Raw genomic sequence first — 19818 nt, 5'->3', positions numbered from 1 at the left:
TGTTGACCTGGCCTGGCATGGTGAGGGCAATCGATATTTTCTGTCCCAGGTCTGTCTGTCCTGCACCCACCACTAGGGGTACTGAATGGAGCAGACAGGCGGGGTCTCCATGGGACCTGCACGAGCAGGGCAAGCTTAGCCAGGTAGATGGGACGGGGCCATGGAGCAGGAGGCGGGTGGAGCGGTGTCTGGGAGTGGTATCTGGTAGCAGGACAGGTAGGGACCAGGCTGGGATCATGGAGCAGTGAAAACGCAGGGCCTGGGTCTGAAGCAGAGCTATGATCCTTTCCCTACAATTCCCTGCTGTGTGGGGAGTAGATCATGACTCTGCCTTGGGCCTTGGTTCCATGCTGTCACCACCCTTCTCCCTGGTTTGCCGATTCCTCCAACTGCTCGCGGCCCCATCCCATCCACCCGACAGAAAATGCCCTGCCCACAGGGATCTTGGTCAGTCTCTGTCTGGTGTCCCCAGCAGTGGGTGCAGGACAGATGGGCTGGGGTGCCTGGGTTCAGCACTGGTGGAGAAGCTAGCAACAGCAGGCAGAAGTAGTCATTGCCAGGCTGCCAGGAAGTGGAGTCCAGCCGCTGTGCTGCTCTCACCCTGCTGCATGCCTGGGGATAGCAGGACCAGCTGCACGCACCACGGCTTGGACTGTCCCGTGTCCAGGCTGAGCAGGGCTAAGGGACCCGCCACAAGCTAGATAAAATCTCTTCATGTGCTGTATTTTGGCCACCCCTGGGGTAGAACTACAACAGTGCCACATCTCCATCTCCAGCAGGTAGTACTATTATGGAGTAGTGACCATGTAACCATAGTGGACTGTGCTATAATGGCTACACAGAACTAAAGGGAAAGGAAGGCTCCTTATGTTTTCATCCCTTTGGGAGTGCTGCGGAAATAAAGTTTGCAACAGAAAATATTTTAATGGCACATATAAAAACTCTGAAGGAATATAAAATCTAGAAGGTGCTAAAGTTAATTATTTTTGAACTGCCACAGCCACTGCCAACCAAAAAACAGCTACATTAGCCTTAGAAAGTACAATATAATTTACTGCACTTGGAACCCCTTTTCCAAGCCAAAATAGCATTTCTTACAATCCTGTTACTTACAGTTTCTCTTGCAAGTCCAGAAAAAACACAAACATAAAATCAAGTTGAATTTACTGAACTGTTAGTAAGCTGCACAAAAGAAGGTTATCTAGGATGTACAGGTATAATTCCACTATAGAACTGTACAGCATGGGATTCATAGCTTAAGGGTGTTTTTTTTGTCTACCAGAGACAGGATGTTTATAGATGTTTTAATGAAACCCAGCTAACAGTACTTGATCTGCAATCTGACAACAACTGACTGCAAAGAGTATAACATACTTACATGTAAGCTGGGATGATAGGTCAGTACACCGTTGTCACACAATGTAACGTATTTCTTCTTCCACTCTTTATTCAATGATTTGCCACTTCGCTTTAGCAGCATACCCTGGCAGGAAGAAGAAAGATAAAAGACAAAAGAATGAACATATGAACTTTTGCATACACCATTAATTAAAGGACAAAAGACAAAGGCCATATTTACTATCTTTTTAGTACTCTGCTGGTGTCCGTATCCCTGCCCCTCAGCTTGTTTCCTCTCTGGAGCAACGCCTACCAGCATTACCATACTTAAGTAACAACACAACTCTTCTATATTGCTTCCATTAAATCAGTAAAGTGGGTTAAGCCAACAAAGTATTTATCTGCCTCAATGTTACTCTGTCCACCTAGCATATTAACAGAAAATTTTGCATTGAATTACAGTTTCCTTGGAATTCAGATTTTACTGGTGGTACTGAACCAGATTATGCCCATGACAATGAATTTCAAGCTGAGCAAATGTCAGGCAACATGGATTTCCCATGCAATTATGGGTTCCATTGTCTGCTGTTTGTGGCTTCCTCTCCTGAACTGGCTATTGCACAGGCAAAGAATTCAGAGTGGTTAGTGCTGGACTTTTTCTACATCACACTTATAGTTTTGTGTGCTCTCTCTCTCTTTTCCATGATGTGGCACTGCAGAGAATTTCCTTCATCTACTTTTTCTAGTAAGAGGAAACAGTACTCACTACAGGTGTCAAGAGCAGGAACGATCCTTGTGGGAAAACAAAGCTAAAGTAGGCTGTGTATGTGAGTGAAATCTTGAGAGTGGAGCATGGGAATAAAATGAAAACACAGATGGAGGGATAGGTTGGGAGGGATGACAGCAACTATTTTCCCCAAAGGGTGGCAGAGAGAATGAGAGCACACATGCAGGAAATGATTTACTGCAGATTAAGAGATTAAAGACAGAATTATTAAACAGGTAATTAAGAACTAAAAATAATGTAAATGTATAGCAACACTGGAAGAAAAAAGAGGAACAAGGACAAACAAGAACATTAACAGAAAACAAAATCTGTAAGCAAGCTGATGAATCCAGATTCAGACAAACCAAACAGGAATTTACAAAGAGCTGGAATTTAGCAAAATACATAGGAAAAGGAATAGAACCAACAAAAAGCCAAAAGAAAAACATTAGTTTATAGTATACTTCACATATCACTGGCAGTTTTAACACTTGCTGGAAAAATATTGAAAGTTACACCTTTCCATAACTAGCACTACCACCAAAGGTTTCCAGTATGAGTAAAAAGGAGAAATTATATTTGGACAATCACTAGGCCTAAACACTTCTTCCACTGAACGTTAGCATTTTACATGCCACAGTTTAAATTTTCAAAATTCATCGTATCTAGATTACAAAGTTACAGAAATTCTAGCCAATTTATTTTAAACTAAAAATAAGATAAGTAAGCATTTTGGAAAAAATTCAGTGAATTACCACCTATACTATTAGGTTAAACCAAGGTAATCCTTATGCATAAATTTGCTTCTGATCCAAAATAATCTAGAATGTATTACTTAATCTAAATGCTAAATAGAATAAATTGGAAAATGATTTTTCCCAGTTAAACTTCTTACTCCAGCATAATTCTATGACTGCATCAAACTACTGTCTAGACTCTAACCATTTTGTATTAACAAATACCTATAAATCGGCAAATCTTGTACTAACTATGGGCTCTCTGCAGCTACAGAAAACAGTTGAAACAAAAATTAATATTTTATGCTCATTAAATTAAACCTAGCCATAACCAGCAATATGAAGTAAAATATGTGTAAGTTTTCCCTTATAAATATGATTGAAGAAAGCTTCCAGTAAATGAAATGAAATCACTCAATATTAGTATACGGAAAATGAAGCAGGAAATACATGAAGTTGTGCAAATTCACAGTAACTGGAAATAGTACACTTCTGAAGAATAATACACTTAGAGTACTTGTGCTATATACTTACTTCATCAACAGATTGCTTTATAAAATTACGTCACTCCAGACTGAATCCCAACAATAAAGGGATAAGGGTCAGTCCCGTGCCACTGCACAATTAGAACTGCTCCACTGCCTCAGAAAACTGGCTCCCTCCCTGAAACACTGAGATACTTAATCCTCAACTAAACCCCGTGTGCCACAGTCCAGATGGACCCATAATATTCCTTTAGCAACCATCAAGATATTTCCACAGGGAAGACCCTATGGTCATAATTGCCCTTTACTGGACACACTCCCTAGATAAAGGCCACAAAGTGACCTTTGAGAATTCAAACATGCTATGGAAGACACTGCATACAGAAGCAGTCTTCACATAACTGAAATTAGGCATCAATGTGAAGATCTAACTTTCTGATATTCTAGAGGGTCAGGTTTTTCTCTGTACTGTTGGTTGTAACCTTCTAGTACTCATGATCTCAAACTTTTAAAAAATTGTACAGAGTTCTGAAGTAGCTTCTTACATGCTTCCAGAAGTTTGAGGTTTGTGCGCCAATTACAGAGTCTTCTCATGAAAGAGAGGTTGTTTTCTTCTATTAAAAATGAAAGCTTACATCTGCCTTTGATTTCCATGTTTGTCTGTAATAGGTGATCTGTCATTTCACCTTTCCAATCTTTTATACTCTAGAATTCAGTTTTCATTATCACTGTGTTATGTGGATCAAAATTTACTTCCCCAAAGCTCTTTCCCCCATGGGTACTGAAGTGCTTATTCCTAAAACACTTTAAAGGGAATTAAGCCCAAAATCACATACTGACAATTTTTTCTTTCCATTATCTTTGAAGTTTAAAAAAGGTAGAATTACATTTCACAACTTTTTGAATGTCCTGTAGCTATAGGTAAAACTTGTTACTATTATGGGAGCATAGTTAAACCAAATTATAAACTCAATGCATTGTGATGACAATAAAATATTCAATATTCACCTGGATTTGACAAGGTAGAAACTTTGCTACTCTTCCATTTGTGAATTAGAAAATTCCATTTTATGGATCCAGATGAAGTCATCACCTTGACATATCAGTCAAAATGGTGGTGAGACAGGTCTTTGCTTGACTGTTTTTAAGGACTCCACTGGACTTTTAGGTAGGGTCAGGTTCTACTAAGTATTAAACATATGTAATAGGAATGACTGAGGCATATTATCTGCTTATCTGTGTATCTTTTAAAAAAAAGTTGCGACATATTTTGTGTGTGCTATAGCAAACATTCTTTGTATTATACAACAGAAATAATCTTAAACAAATACTGCATGCAAAAACCTCTGACAAGTGTAATGCCTGACAAATACTGCATGCAAAAACTTCTGACAAGTGTAACCTCAATATACGAATCAAACTGAAGAAATCAGCTTAACTTAAGAGGAATTAGGTGCATTAATAAATGCCAGGAAATAAAGCAAAAACTGAAACATACTTCCAGAAGAAGGTACAAGGCACAGGAGAAACCTAAAATATTTTGTGGAGTTACAAAAGCCTAATGGTACATAGATATGGTACTCCAAACAATCCCCATGTAAAAAGGTTGTTATAATAATTATACAACAGGAAGAAAAAGAGTTAGTGTATCCCTCTGCCACATGATTTTTATTTAGCTGAATAAAAAAAGTATGCATACCTAATAATAACCATAGGTTCCATCAGACCAAATACAAACTTCACAAGCTATTTTGACTTGCGCACGTGCTCAATACACAGTAGAACAATCAATATTTCTGCACTTAAGGAAAAACAGCAACCAACTAAATATGAAGGAAAAATAAGATAACATACGATATAGCACATATTCAAGACTAGAGTCAGCTCTGGATGTGAATATTCCCAAACTCTGCAATGAAGTAGATCTGGGGCTCCAGTTCAAATTCACCACTATCAGAGCTGTCACCATTTCAGCACAATTTGGAGCATCATGCTATTTGCAACAATTTCTCTATTAAATATAGAGAGTTTGAGCGTAAAGGCATAGCCTACGTCACTGATTTTCAACCAGAGTGCCACAGCACCCTAAGGTGCTTGGAGATCCTTTCAAAGGTGCCATGGATCCCACAACACTAGCACAGGTAGTGTGAAAACACTATTCACAAGATAAACCATTTAAAAATGGAATGAGAGTGTTAAAAGCACTCTGACCTGTTGTGATCTTTCTGAATTCTTTGCAATGAAAGAGCTGCACTATTATATTTCTGCAGTCAAAAATTATGTGAAAACGAAGAGCTGAGATTTTCCAAGGGGTGCTTTGAGTCTAGCAAGGGGTGCCTTGAGTCTAAAAATGTTGAGCACCACTGGCTTACTTTGTAAAGCTTTTAAAACTCATTGTATACACAAAATACATTCCAATACTGGTTCCAGTATTAATATTCCCACAAAAGACAGTTTCTCAGTATCAAAAGCATCAGCTGAAGATATAAAATTAGAAACATGTCATTTATACCCAAGTCCTCATTTAGGGAATTTCAGCTCTGCCAAAAGTGGTGCTGGTTCATTCTGAAATTCTGCTGCTGTAAAGTCTTTTCAGTCACAAACCCAAACATGTTCTTTTCAAAAAATTAATGAGTGACAATAAAACTTTTAGAATAGAGTCTCCCATATTCTTTGTTCCACTGAATTTTTATAGAAGGGAAGAGAGAAGGGAAACCATTACTTATCTAAAGCTAGATAAATCTTTTAGACAAATTTGCATAAATGGACTTTTAAGGCAGCCTAACATATTATAAGACCAGGTGAATTCAGAAAATATTTCTGAATAACAAAAAGAAGATTTTACGAAGAACTGGAATGTTTTGTTTCAACATTTTCAAATATTCTGACAAAACAGGTTGTTGACTATGAAAGCTCTTGCCTCTCTAAACCAGTTAGTCTCTATGGACGTTTATACATGTGCAGTGTGCGTGCTCCAATGCGCTGTAATTAACTGAGTGTGGTAATTACTGCATTTCATCAGACACCAGTGTCATGTGTATCAGTGTCCCCACACTGAAAAATGTGGTGGGGGTGCTTTAACTAAAACTCATTCGACGAGCTTTAGTTAAAGCACGCCCACTGCCATTTTTCAGTGTAGGGATGCTGATCCATGCGATGCTTCAGGTGCTTTAATTAGAGTGGCTCTCAAAGCCGCTCTGATTAAAGTGCCCCCACCCTATTCCCGGAGCACGTGTATAACTGCCCTAAGATGCCACCCTGCCCTACCTTTTGCATGACTTCAGACTAACACAACTACTTTCCTCTCTCGCAACATTTCAAAATGAACCATTTAATCTTTTTTTACTTTGATCTAGCTTGACAAAGTTAAGAAATTCACACACCAAAAATACTACATTTATTCAAATCCAAGACAAGGTTTTACATCCCAACGCACATGGGGAAAAAAGCCCTGTTTTAGGTTCAAATACTGACCCAGAGCAGGTGCCGGCTCAGCTCTGGTTTGGCTCTGGAGTGAAGTCAGAGCTGAGCTGTGGCCTGCCCTGGGTGAGGGCGGCTTGTGTAGCAAGGGAGGAGGAACACAGTGGAAGGAAAGTAGAGGAGACTGAGTGGGGGAGGGAGAACCACATGGGGGAGGTATGCATTTTGTGGTTTGGGGGAGCATAGGGGAGAGACCACACAACCCCCAGCCCACCCCCCCTTCAGTCCAGCTCAGATACTGACCGGGCCAGACCCAGAGCTGCTGTTGTTGCTTCTTCCTGGCTGGGCCAGGGCCTCTGATTGCCTAGAACTGGAACCAGAGTTGCCCAGAAGGTAAGCAGTGCGGGGAGATAGGAGAGGCAGCTGGGGTCAAGCACAGTCATATGGGTGGGGGCAGGGGAGGACAAGTAGTAGGAGGAGTAGGTACCGGGTTCAGACACAGGCATGGGGGGGGCAAGGGGCAGGAGTTAAGTGGGGCCCATGGCAGAGGGACAGATGATATGGGCTGGGGGCACGTGAGAGCAGGGATGGAAAGGGATAAGTGGCAGGGGGCCGACAGCAGAAGTGATAGGGGGACAGTTAGTGGGCAGGTGGCAGGCACTGGGAGGGGACAGGCACAGGCGGGCAAAGGGTGGGGAGGGGCAATTAGTGGGGACAAAGGATTGGGGTCTGGTCTTTTGCCCCCCACCACTGCTTTCTCTGCCACAGCAGTACAGCAGGACAAATTTTAGATGATTCTCCCATAATTAGATCCTATACATGGAAAATGATAACAAATTTATCATTTTCCCTGAACAGAATCCAATTATTGCTGGCCCTCTTAAATTTCAAGCTGCCTTGGACTTGGATAAGTATGGTATGTGTTCCATTTCAGCTGAACCACTTTCAGTTCACGGAAAAAGCTGTTGTGGTTTGTTCTGTCTAAAGTGAACCAGGACAGTTATTTTCACAAAATATTCACAATTTCTTTGTCAGGACCATCTCAGCAACTAGTGCAATGGACTGGTACACATTTCTCCCTGAAGTCCAGTACCCAAAATGCCAGAAAGTATAGTTGGCATGCTGTGCTGATGCATAGTCCTTTGCAGATACAAGGCAGGAAGCAGAAGTTAAAGCAATTCCCAGACTGCGCTTTCACCATGACAAAAATCAGCAAGGTGTGGCTGGTTGTTTTACATGGCTCAGAAGGGGAATCACCATTTGATAGCCACCTCTCCAGCTACAAGAATAGCCTGTTGTAATATTATGCGGGGAAGGAAGCTAGGAACGGAACTACCTTCTCTTTCCTTTCCAGCCAAATAGGAATGAGCTCAGTGGCTACAAAAAGCTACAGAGGAAAAAAAAAAGGTACCTGCTTATCAGAGTGCTCCTTAACCTACAAAAGAAATGGTACCTGCTACCTGCTTCTCATAACAACAGGGCTATTTCAGACATTTTACTTTCAAAGTGCTAGAGTACTGATTCAGGAGCCTATTTGCAATCCCTAAGCACGTGAACGTTTTCCTAATTGCCACATTTAGAGCTTCTAGGTCACAGTTTAGATGCCCCTGCTCTAGCCTGTGTATGCAGCAGAAAAAGGTGGAAGAGCAAAAAACTACAACTCCCCTGTGCACCATCTTTAAGAGGATAACAAAGCCTAAAGCTTTTTCTATTCCTTCTACACCTTTTTGATACATAACAGAAGAGGCCCTTCTTTATAAAATGGCAAAATGAGTCTGAATGAATCATTTCACTTTATATTTATATAATGTATTTGTTGAAAAAAGACAAGGAATACTGGCACAAGAAATAAGAGGAAACAAAGGTCAAGTGGGAAAATACACAAGCTTGCTTCCTATGCCATTAAGTTAGTGAACATTATTTAGAATTACTATATTGCTCTAACGGCAATTTTATGCCTTTCTTACACAAGTACTGCTTTTATTACACTATACTTTGCCAAACAAAAATACAAAGTCATACCTGCTTTTAATGTAAAAATGTGACAACTCTATGGAATGATCTTGAGAAATGATCTGTCGAGGGCAGTTTAGAACAGCTAAAAACACACTTCAGCATAAACTGGATTTTAAATAGATACATCAAACAAAAGAAAAACACAGGTTTTTAAGATCATGATTTAGTGTTAAGCTTGACTGAAATGGAGTGAGCTAAGGAGATGTTTACAAAGCATTCAAATTAGTGATTAAGGTATAATGACAATATATCCAAGCTAGCTTTAGACCTCAGGACCGATGGCTGTCCAGAAGTAGTGGTACAGAGCTCAGAGCAGGCCAAATGACTTTGCTTCCAAGGCTATTTTAACATCCCGCACCGAACAAATCTCATGTTTTATCTCTAGGCCATAAATAGTGAGCCTAAATAAATCATAATTTCTATTTCAAGATACTACTTATTAAACCCATCTTTTCTAAAAAAAATAACTTTCACTGATCAGGTATCATTATTTATCGTGACAACTGATCCAGATAAATACTTCAATTTTTTTACTTTATTCATTCTTGAATTTTAGCACTAAAATTAAGTGTGGGTGCCCCAAGCTTAAAGACTCAATATTTTCAGGATTTAACACTTCCAATTTGCTCACCATCTATGAAAATAATTTAACACTTCAAATTATATTTTACCACCTTCTCCAAAAACTGCAACTGTGGCTCTAATAGTGGGATGTTTCCTATCTACAGTATTTAATCCTAAAGAGTGCTATTTGTAGTTTTAGTGAGCTATGAGGAAAAATACTTTGGTTAGCATACATGTACGTCATTTCTTGGTTTTTGCTTAAGGAACTTTTTTGTTGTGCAAAAAACAGGAACTGTCTGTCTGTATTGCTATCTCTTTATTAGTAATGTGTATTCTGTGTCTAGTCCCAGGAGGTCATTGCAAGCCAAAAGCAATGTTAAGTGTACAAGCTTTAAATAACTTACAAAGTTAATGTAATGAATGTAAGTGTTATCTGAAATCCATCACTCAGTGGCCTGCTGTAGCCCCAAGCTGTGATAAAACACCGCTCATAAATTTATATTAAAACTCTGTTCAATAGCAATTATTTACCAACAAAGATTTATTGATTGCATTTGCTGTTAAGAGACTGGGGCCCTAACTGAGCCAATCAGCCTCTGTCGTTGAGCTTCAAGGCACCAGCAGAAGTTACAGACCACTATCAAGCTCAGCATCCTGATCATTATGGTGACAATCAGAGTAGTTAATAACAAGACTCCCATGTGAGATCGAATGCACATAAAATGGTTAGCTCCTGGTCAAGTGACTAGTACATATTCTATAAACCAGGTCAGCTGGAATATCCAGTTATCAGCTGAAGTAGAATTTAAGAATCCTTTCCCTTAAGCAACAATCCTTAGCTGCTTAAGCAGCTTTAAATGGAAGTCAATGGCAAAGCCATCATGAATTTATTTTAGGTTATATGTATTTTAAGTTCCATGTCTCCAACTGCAACATTTAAAAAAGTTTAAATAGTTCTCATATAATGAGTTTAAATATTCTCTGTGATGAGTGAGGAACAAATTACAGGACCTTAACTGCAGTGGCACCCATGATTTCATCCGAAATGTTCAACATCTGAAAAACGAATGCAAGTTTAAAGGAATAATTACACCATTTCCATCACTGAGATATTTATAACGTGCAGACCTAGCGTACCCCATGCCCGAAAAACCTAACTGGCCCATAGTCTTATCTTGATGATATTTTGGCAGAATTAAATTGGGAATCTTTCACATAATTATAAATAGCAAAAATACTTAATTTTACCCTCTCTTCAGGAGTCACAGTGATTAGCAACTAGCAGCTCTATGAATCGCCCATTTTCATTTTCCCCGTTAATAAATACAATAGAAATACCATTTTATCATATTCTGAATTCTGAATGAATTCTGGTCTATAAAGCATCTGCTTCCCTTCAAACTGATGAGTGCTATGAATATGCATTGGGAAAATCATGTGGTTACACCATGAAATTCAGCAATACTGCTTGTTAAGTTTTGTGTTCTCTTAAAATAAATTGTACCACAGCAGACTATTTTGTCCCACTGAGCAGGGGGAAATTTCTTAACCTGCAATTTCTGCTCTCAGAATGTCTAATTATGTCTCCGCTCCTAGAGACCATACTTCCAGTATGTGATTGGCAGTAACTCCCACAGCTTCGCAGTTCTACAGACATTAAACCAGCTCACCAGTAAGCAGTGTATACATGCCTCTGCTAAGGTGACGGTAGTCACTCTTGCTCTAAGCATCAATTCACTGGAGCAAAAAGCTAGAGAAAGCATTCAACTTCAACTCCCAAGGGAAGAAAACAGATATCTAGAGATTGACCATTGCAGCATACCTGCTGAGTACAAGGATACACATAAATGTTTTCCTGTTTTCTACATTTAAGGTTGTTCCTGAAACTACAGTACTAGTTAGTCTTTTGGAGAGTTATTCATAAGTGGTGTAAGCCATCACAACAGAAAAACTGTAACAAGCAAGCCACAAAGCAACAGAATGGTGGGATCACCAGTGCCAAAACAGTTATGAAAAACAAGGAAAACAGGTAAAATAATCCAGAAAAATATACCTCAGGAGTACGAAAGCTGGGGCATTCTTAACATCAAAGTTCTTTAACATAGCTAAGAAAAACCTTGATTTTGTCACAAGTATAAATAATAATGAGTGCGGACAAAGTCAAGCAACTCCTTTAAAAAGGTTGCACTGTATGAATCTACTGGGAGTTTTGTTAGAGATGCGAAGATACTTCCACAGCTGCAATATTTGAGTCTCACAGCACCTGTCTTCATATTTATGTTATTCAGTGGCCAAACTGCCCAAGCTGACCACTCACAGATTTTGTATGTTGAATAAGAGTCTTTTGGGGCATTTGTGGCATTCACTCAGAATAGAGGAGACCACTTTAAGACATGATCTTAGGTTCCATGCCAGGCAATACAAAAATATAAACACATAAACAAATAAATACTTCAAATATAAACACCAGATTTTCTACCTGAATTTCTACTTGAAACAGCACTTACACCTGGTTGATTTGGACAACCAAATCTATGTCAAATTAAAACTAAAAGCCAGTTGTTCTAAGGCTGGATACAAGACATCGCCTTTATGCTGGCGTAACAGCTTTTATGGCGACCCAAGGCAAAAGCAAATAGATGTTTATACCCTGTCTCACCACCAACACACAAATCTGTGCCCAAGACAAAATGGAGTAATACTTTGTGCTGCTTTATTGTGCCAGATGTCTGTTTGCTTTATGATAAGAGAGTGCAGGAAGCCCAGGGCTGCCCACAAACTACAAATACCCCAGGTTGGTGCTCCTAGAGCTGCAGAGGCCCAGTCATGAGCACCCTGGGAATTCCCAGGTAGGAATGGGCCCATCAAGCCCCAAAGGCACCTACCCAGTTTTCCCCACTTACAGAGATGTGCCTTGGGTAATCTCAGGGATTCTCTGCTTACAGAGACATGCTCTGGAGATTTTGGGGGGCACATCTCTGCAAGCATGCAACACGTCATCTGTTGTCCCTCACGATGAACACGCATGACAATGGGCCATGTGCATTTTGCGCAATGAAGTGAAACAGCTGTGCCAAGAGTTTTAGTCCACTGACCAAGTGAACTTATGTGACTGAGTAAAAAGATGGGCATGACTTTATTGGGAGGCCTGATTAAATGGAACTAGCCAGTACCTTTCCACAAAATCTATGGCGATTAGTAGTTAACCTTTATGAATGTGTAACACGCTGTACAAAATAAACCTGACTATGGTTTTACAAGAATGGTATCTTAATCAAACAACCGAGAATCAATTAGTCATTAACATGTGGTTTGTTCTTGGACAAAAGCCAGCAAGACATGAACTCAGAAGGGGGCACACATTGGTGGTTCCACCAGTTTAAAAAAAAGATTAAACACCAAATGGATTGCTTGGCTCTTTATGTTATGTGCACCAGGACTCTTGTGATCCCTTGTTTTACATTCCATTTTAAAAGCAAGTGTCAGATTGCTGGTTTAGTCAAGCTATATTCAGTGAAGTAGCCAAATATCTGTCATAAACTCTCTTCTCAGTTTTGATTCCTAAAAGAATTGAGCAGATACTTTAAGTTACATCTGTTAGTAACAGATCAATCAGAAGCCATCCCAAGAGATAAGGACTGTCTGGGTCCAAGCTTTTATAGTCAAATCACCTCCCACCTGCAGAATATTCCTCCATTGGCAGGGAAAACAGCCAAATAATGAAGGTGTCGGGTTTATACCCTATGACAGAACATGGGCCAAGGATGAAGAGCTAACCCCTTTTCTTAGTCACTAATGAGCTACAAGGCTTATAGAATGTTTCTCTTTTGGTCATGACTTTCGTTACCAGAGAGGACAGTGAAAGTGTATGCGGGAATATTTGCCACCATGGAACAGGTGTGTTTTTAGTATCTACCAGCTCATGACAAAGGGTGTTTTTCCATTCAAATATAAGCCAAAGAAATCACTCTTGGGTATAATCATCTAGAGGAATATTTGCCGCCTGCCCTCTCATCTTGGAACCCCTTATGAAAGACGGTTACCAATAAGCTACAACATCTGCCTTATGCTCTTCCTTCTTGCCAAATGAGCCATAGTCATGTCTTGAGACATTACCCAATTCTATCCCCTGCAGAACTGTGTTGTCCTTTATTATTTTTCAGCAAATTATGGTTTTATTGTGCACTTTTAGACAGCAAAACAGGAGTAGGCTACATGTCACAATCTAGTTACAAAGTTTAGTCATTAATAGGGAAAACTCGTGCTGCTCAGAAGACTTCACTACAGTGTCACTGAGTCTCTCCAAACAGCATTGTTACCATCTGATAAATGTTGCAGAGCACATGGGGCAAAATGTTTTAAAGGAAAAGTGGGGGGAAAAAAAGTGCCAGCAGTAGCAGCAAACTCCTGAAACCAAAAGATGGAAGTATCACCAAGCTATTAAAACACTAAAAAACAGGCTTGCTTACTTCTGCCTCAGTTTCCTGAGAAAAATCCAAAGAACCAGCAGACAGTGGCAGCATTCCCTCTAAGCTGTGCAGCATGTGCTGCCACACAGGCATGCCTGACAGCGCAGCATGAGCATACCTGCGTGGCTGTACATGCCACCCAGCTTAGAGGAAATGCTGGACACTGGCTAGCCATCATCACAGAAGAGCATAGAATATTTAAGATCTGGCAAAGCCAAAGCAAAAGCTTTGCTACAACTCAAGGAAGAACATAAACTTGGAAATGTTCTCATTCAAAAGGATCTTTTCTACTGTTGATGGTATCCTGAATAAGTCAAAGCAGGCTTCAGACCAAATTGCAGTACTTTTGATCAAGGACTGACACTCACCACCATTAGTGGACATGGCTTGCAAATTCCTCTAAGAAACCTCAGTATCACCTATAGATGGTATACAATGCATGGACAGGAAAAGCAGAAGGCAGAAGATGGGCACATTATTTCTGTATGTTACTGCTGTTCTTAACATGATTTGTCATACAGATTTACTATACAAACAACTATCAACCCTGTCACAATAGACTGTCCCAGCCATGAGAAGACTGCTGGTTTCAAGGTTCATTTTGACAAAACGAGTTTTGGAGGCACCAGAACAATGGAGTGCCTCAAGGCTCAGTTTCAGCACTGATTCTTGTTAACCTCTTAAAAATGGCCTAACACCACTACCAATACCAGATTTTTAATTAGCATGTATCCAGCACTACAAATCAAGACCTGAGAACATTTAGAAATCCTGAATGCTAACATAAAGAATATGGCACACTACTGTAAAAAAAATCTTAAACCAAAGTGTCCAAGACAGTTTCCATCTGCTTTTCCTTAAATGACAAAAAGACCAAAGAGCTGAACTTTTTTCTGAAAAGACAGATTGGATCTGGATCCAAAGCCTGTGAAACTTCAGAGCCTACCTTGTGCTCTTCTGTAGCAGAATACAGGTCCTTGGTGAGGTTCAGCTCTTCTCATGCAGGACTAAAACACTCTACTGAATTAAACCACATATAAAATGGTGGACTGTTCTGGCTGCCAGTTATGTTTAACATTACCTGTTTGACATTTGAAGATAATCACCTCATAGAATCTGCTCTAAGGTACGTGACATCTACCCTTGTTTAATGAGTTTTATCTATCAAGTCATCTTGCCTCAAGAGAACCCTCCCCCAATTTGGAAAATTCCTCTTGGAAGCCTAACGTCACCTCCAGATGCCATACTACATGGCAAGAACAAGCTCTGAAACATGGCCAATGCCTGTCTCATGACAGATCCAGAGGTCCAACTTACTAGTTTTGATCTCATGTCATCTGTAGCCAATGCTGGGTTGCTTAAAATGTGGCAGAACTAGAGACAGCCTCCAAATTATCCCTACCACTATGCTTTGCTGCTGCAGCCGGTAAGAACAAAGAGAACATGATTCTGTTGGATGTCATTCACAAGCCAGGACTGCCTGCTTCCCTCTGGGGCTAGCATTCACTCAGCTGCTGAGTATAACACACTTATACACACTAGACTTGACAACCTGTGTAATACAATTCCACTTTTGTGTGCTATCCACTTAAATTAGAGCCATCTTTTATCATGAAAGCATGTACAGGTCTTCTATCATGTCCAGGATGCATCCATGAACCAGGATTCTGAAAACAACACTAAATACAGTGGCACTGAGTGTGAAACTCCTATGTATGAGCTTCCTATCCCAGGGCGGTTATGGTTACTAGTTTTGAGTAAAAGAATTTGGAAACTGTCTGCTACCTTAGTGTAGGCTGTGGACAAATGGCAAGCACTGGTGTAACATACATCGGTGCAGCTTTTTTCCACCCCCAGTCCAATTCTGCATAGTTTATTTGAGTAAATTCCAGAGTCATAAAGGTGAGTGTTGTGTGTCAGCAACTTTTTTACTTTGATATAAATTGAATTCCTTTCCTGGACCACAGAAGGGGGATAATGTGATCTCTCACCACTGAGATTTCACAGTCCATGCAGCTTCCCTCTCAGGGGGGCACATCCGGGATATATTGGGTGCATCTACATGTGCGTTTTACTGAGGAGTTGACTAATTAGCTCCACAACAAGGTGTCATGGTCTACATGCATGCTGCTATAAGGGTGCAGTAAATTAACTCCACCATAGGACTGTACTGTTGGGGACAGTACTATCCTATGGCGGAGCAATTTACTCCACCGAAATGCACATGTAGATAGTGACAGAGGCTGGCTGGGGCATGGCAGCACTACAGTGTGGGGGCTACCCACCACCTAGCCCTGTATTTTAGCACCCTCATACCCCACCCAGCCCCTTGGCCACCACCCGAAGCCCAGGGCTGACTCTCTGGGCCTCTTGCCACCCTGGTGTTGTTCCATTCCAGATCAAAGTGCTGTGGTGCCAAGCACAGGTGTAAATAATGCGGCCAGGAGCAGCTGACTCTGCCACAAACTGCACCGGAGTTTATTTCTTCTCTCTAATAGCATATATAGATGCACCCATCCAGTCTTGTTTTTAGCTATTACACTCAACATTTTCAGCATTAATCTAGCTGAGAATCAAATATCTCTTTCCAAATCTAGGATGCCTTGGACTGCATAACAAGAAAAACAAAACAAAACAAAACACAACACTTGTACTATAGTCTCTGAGGGTCAACCTAGAGTTAAAGAAGCCTATGATAACATTTAACAAAGCTAGTGTTCAAATGATAACACACTTAAACACACTAGACTTGACAATCTGTGTAATACAATTCCACTTTTGTGTGCTATCCACTTAAATTAGAGCCATCTTTTACCAGACTTCTGAAAGACTTCTGAAAGCGTATACAGGTCTTCTGTCATGTCCAGGATGCATCCATGAACCAGGATTCCTTATAGATTGTTGCCCTCTTAAAAAAATCTAGTCTTGATGCACCACTCATGGGACAGGAAGAACCTCAACCTCCATATTGGGTATGTACACTTCCACAAGTCACAAAGCACTTTGGAAGCGCATATAATGTTGATTGCAATTTAAAAAGTTAGTGAGTTGATGATATTACTGCCCTAAGAAGGAAGAGAATAAGAATCACTAGGTTAATGTATATTTCTCGAAGTGCACGAAAGCACACAGCAGGTCCAGAATGCACAGGGAGTTGTTTTTTTCCCCAGTAGAAATAGTTTCTTTGCTGCGCACCCTTTTGAATTTCTCTTAAAGTAGAACTAATGTAACCTATGAGAGCAATGCCTGAAATATTCAGTAATTATCTAGAATAAATCACTTCTATTGTGCAACAGCAATAGATCAATGACACGGTTTACCAGAATCCCTACTTGATATTGCTGTATTTCAGAGATTTTACCAATATGGCCATTTGATTATCAATATGGCCATTAGATTATCTGTTCAATAATCCTGAGGACACCTGTGTCTAAGGTGATTAGGGTCATCAAGGACAGAAAGTCTACAATCTGTTTTCCACACTGAGATTCCCCCAAGAGCTGATAGGAGAGGACAGAGTTTGGCACGCCACAGAACTCAGATATACGCAGTGCACATGCTTAAAACTGCACTCCACCATTTGAATTACTAGCAGTGACTCTTCCTTCTTTTCTTTCTTCATAAAAGAAAATGCTGAAGGAGTCACTTACAGGTTGGCACGTCAAACCCAACAACTACTTTAAGAAATTTTGCCTGTATCGTCTTGTTACTTCACATGTATACTGGGCCTTGCTAGTTTTAATTCTGGTCAAAGTCTTTGTACTGAACTGTAACATGGGGAGTCTGATAAGACAATGTTGGCATTCTGTGGAACAGAGAAAAGTAGTGGATTGGTGTCATATATTCCTTTCTTCAGCTGGCTGACAGGGTGCTACCTTTTACAAAGGTAAAAAGGCTACTATGCAACAGCAGAATAAGACCATTCCACTCCTACCATGGAAGTGCAATAGAGCTAGCAGGTGAAGGCAGTATGTACTGCTACAACATACCAGGTGGGGCAAGGGCACATAATACTCTGATAAAAATGTACTGTTTGAAAGCTTTACGAGTAACTACTAGTCCTATGGGAGTACTAAGATCTAAAATGGAGGAAGCATAATATTATAACATACTACATACACTCTTAAGAAAGCAGAAACACAGCAAAGTTCAAGAGATGTCTCAATTCCTCTTATGATGCCAGTATCGTGAGAAATGAATACTGATATAACATGGTATTCCAAGCGTTGCATCGCAACTTCTACAATGCTGAAGGTTTCATATCAATAGTGCATTATATGCCACATATTTATCACCTGCATGCATTTTTTTTACTTGTTTATTTATTTTTTAAAGAATGATATTCCCTTTTTCTAAACTCAGTTAGCTATTCTTGTCTAGCCATATCACCTGGCATGTCAAATAAAATTTTTCTGTGTTGAAGTATATAGAGCTCTGTTACCTTCTGAGGTTTTTTTTTCCCCATTTACACTGTAGAAATCAGTCTTTAATAATCTCAAGTAGCAGGTTTATTAACCCCTTGGCATTGGCAGTTGTGGTTTCCCTGACACAGTCAGTCCTAATGTGAAATGTGCTGCAATGCAAATCATTATCTTAGTGTTGGGGAAACCAGGCAGCTGATGCCAAGCAGTCTAGGTCGGTAGTACATGCCAGCAGCTATCAGCTCTGTTTGAACCATTACTTCTTGCTGTGGCTACAATAGGATGCACTGTGTTCTTAACTACACTGGGCGCAAATGAAGTTACCATCCAAACAAATAATCAAAGAAATGCTGCTACTCAAAAATAAATAACATTCTTGCGAAGCTGACAGAGCACAAACAAATACTGCAATGTGCACCATTTAATACAGGAATGGTAATGGCGGAAAAGTAGCCTGAACAGTTAGGTATAAAAAGAGAACGAACAACCAAACAATATTTTTTTCCTTCAAGAAATAAACATGATTTGGGGAGGAGGTGGGAGTCAACTGTAATTGTTAAGCAGACATGTCATCTTAGAGGTGTGCAATACAGCGCTCTACCTATTCCCTGAACTCTAAATTTATTTTTGTCGTATCTTTATACATATGAGGCAAAGTACATGGGGAGGGGAGTGGTGGATAGAAGAAAGCCCTGCAATGCTTAAAAACAGATTTTAACTTTCCATCCCAATCCAAGGCGTTTCCATAGAAACATCAGGAAGACGACGTAACAGAAGCTTTTTTTTGTAGCCATGTTTGGCACCATACCCCTCCCCCGGACAACCTATTATTTCACAAATGGATGCTTTTTGCAGCTTGTTCTGTGCAGGCTTCGACGAGGGTGGTGGTGGGGGAAGCGGGGGAGAGAAAAAGAATACTGGATCTTTAACCAGTTCCCTTGTGGCCCCCTCCCTTTTTTGTTGGTAATATTTCTGTCATTCTGCCAGGGTGTATGGTACAAAGGGTTACACTTTAATTGAGCTGTCAGCATCTCCAACAATCCTATAAAACTCCGATTATGCACGGCAGGGTTAGTGACACACTTGTTATTGTGGATGCCCTATTTGCTAAACCCAAACCCCCCCCCCACAGGTCACATAACCCAAGCGACCTTCCTGTCATTAGCCGCGTCTATTCCTACCTCACTGCTGTGAAAATCACACAAGCGAAGGCTTCAAAGCCCTTGCCAGGACTGAATTCGACCAGGAGCTAATCACCCACAAATCCAGCTCAAATGGCAATAATTGGCTAAACTGCTCACCTCTCCAGAGCTCAGCAGTAATTTGGGATAATAAAGAAAAGAATTATTCAGCTAACTGCCCTGAAATGTATGCTTTGTGACCGACACACTTCACATTTTAATAATGATGGACACAAAATCCAATTTAATACAGCATCTACTGAATAACAAAACCAAGAACACCGATGGAGAAAAAGTTTTTTTTTAATTTTTTATTTTTTTTTAAAATCATGGTCTGTATTATTGCACAGAAAGGATTCACACTTCATGTTGTGAAGTTTTGGGACCAAAAAAGGTCTCCATGAACAGCCCTCAGAAACTG

General features: G+C 40.2%; 1 protein-coding gene across 5 annotated transcripts in view; it reads right to left on the bottom strand.

Moving 5' to 3' along the window:
• Positions 1 to 19818, bottom strand: part of AGAP1 (ArfGAP with GTPase domain, ankyrin repeat and PH domain 1) — a 565886-nt gene that overhangs the window by 200152 nt on the left and 345916 nt on the right. For all 5 annotated transcript variants that reach the window (XM_019553775.1, XM_019553777.1, XM_019553779.1 and 2 more), the window contains one exon: positions 1379 to 1483. In XM_019553775.1, the coding sequence (XP_019409320.1) occupies positions 1379 to 1483 (105 nt within the window). The remainder of the gene's footprint in view (positions 1 to 1378; positions 1484 to 19818) is intronic.

This window comes from Crocodylus porosus, unplaced genomic scaffold (genome assembly GCF_001723895.1).
Source record: "Crocodylus porosus isolate Cpor-Errol unplaced genomic scaffold, CroPor_comp1, whole genome shotgun sequence".
NCBI lineage: Eukaryota > Metazoa > Chordata > Crocodylia > Crocodylidae > Crocodylus > Crocodylus porosus.
Note: the sequence above shows the minus strand (reverse complement) of the source record. Positions and strands in the feature narration are given on the sequence as shown.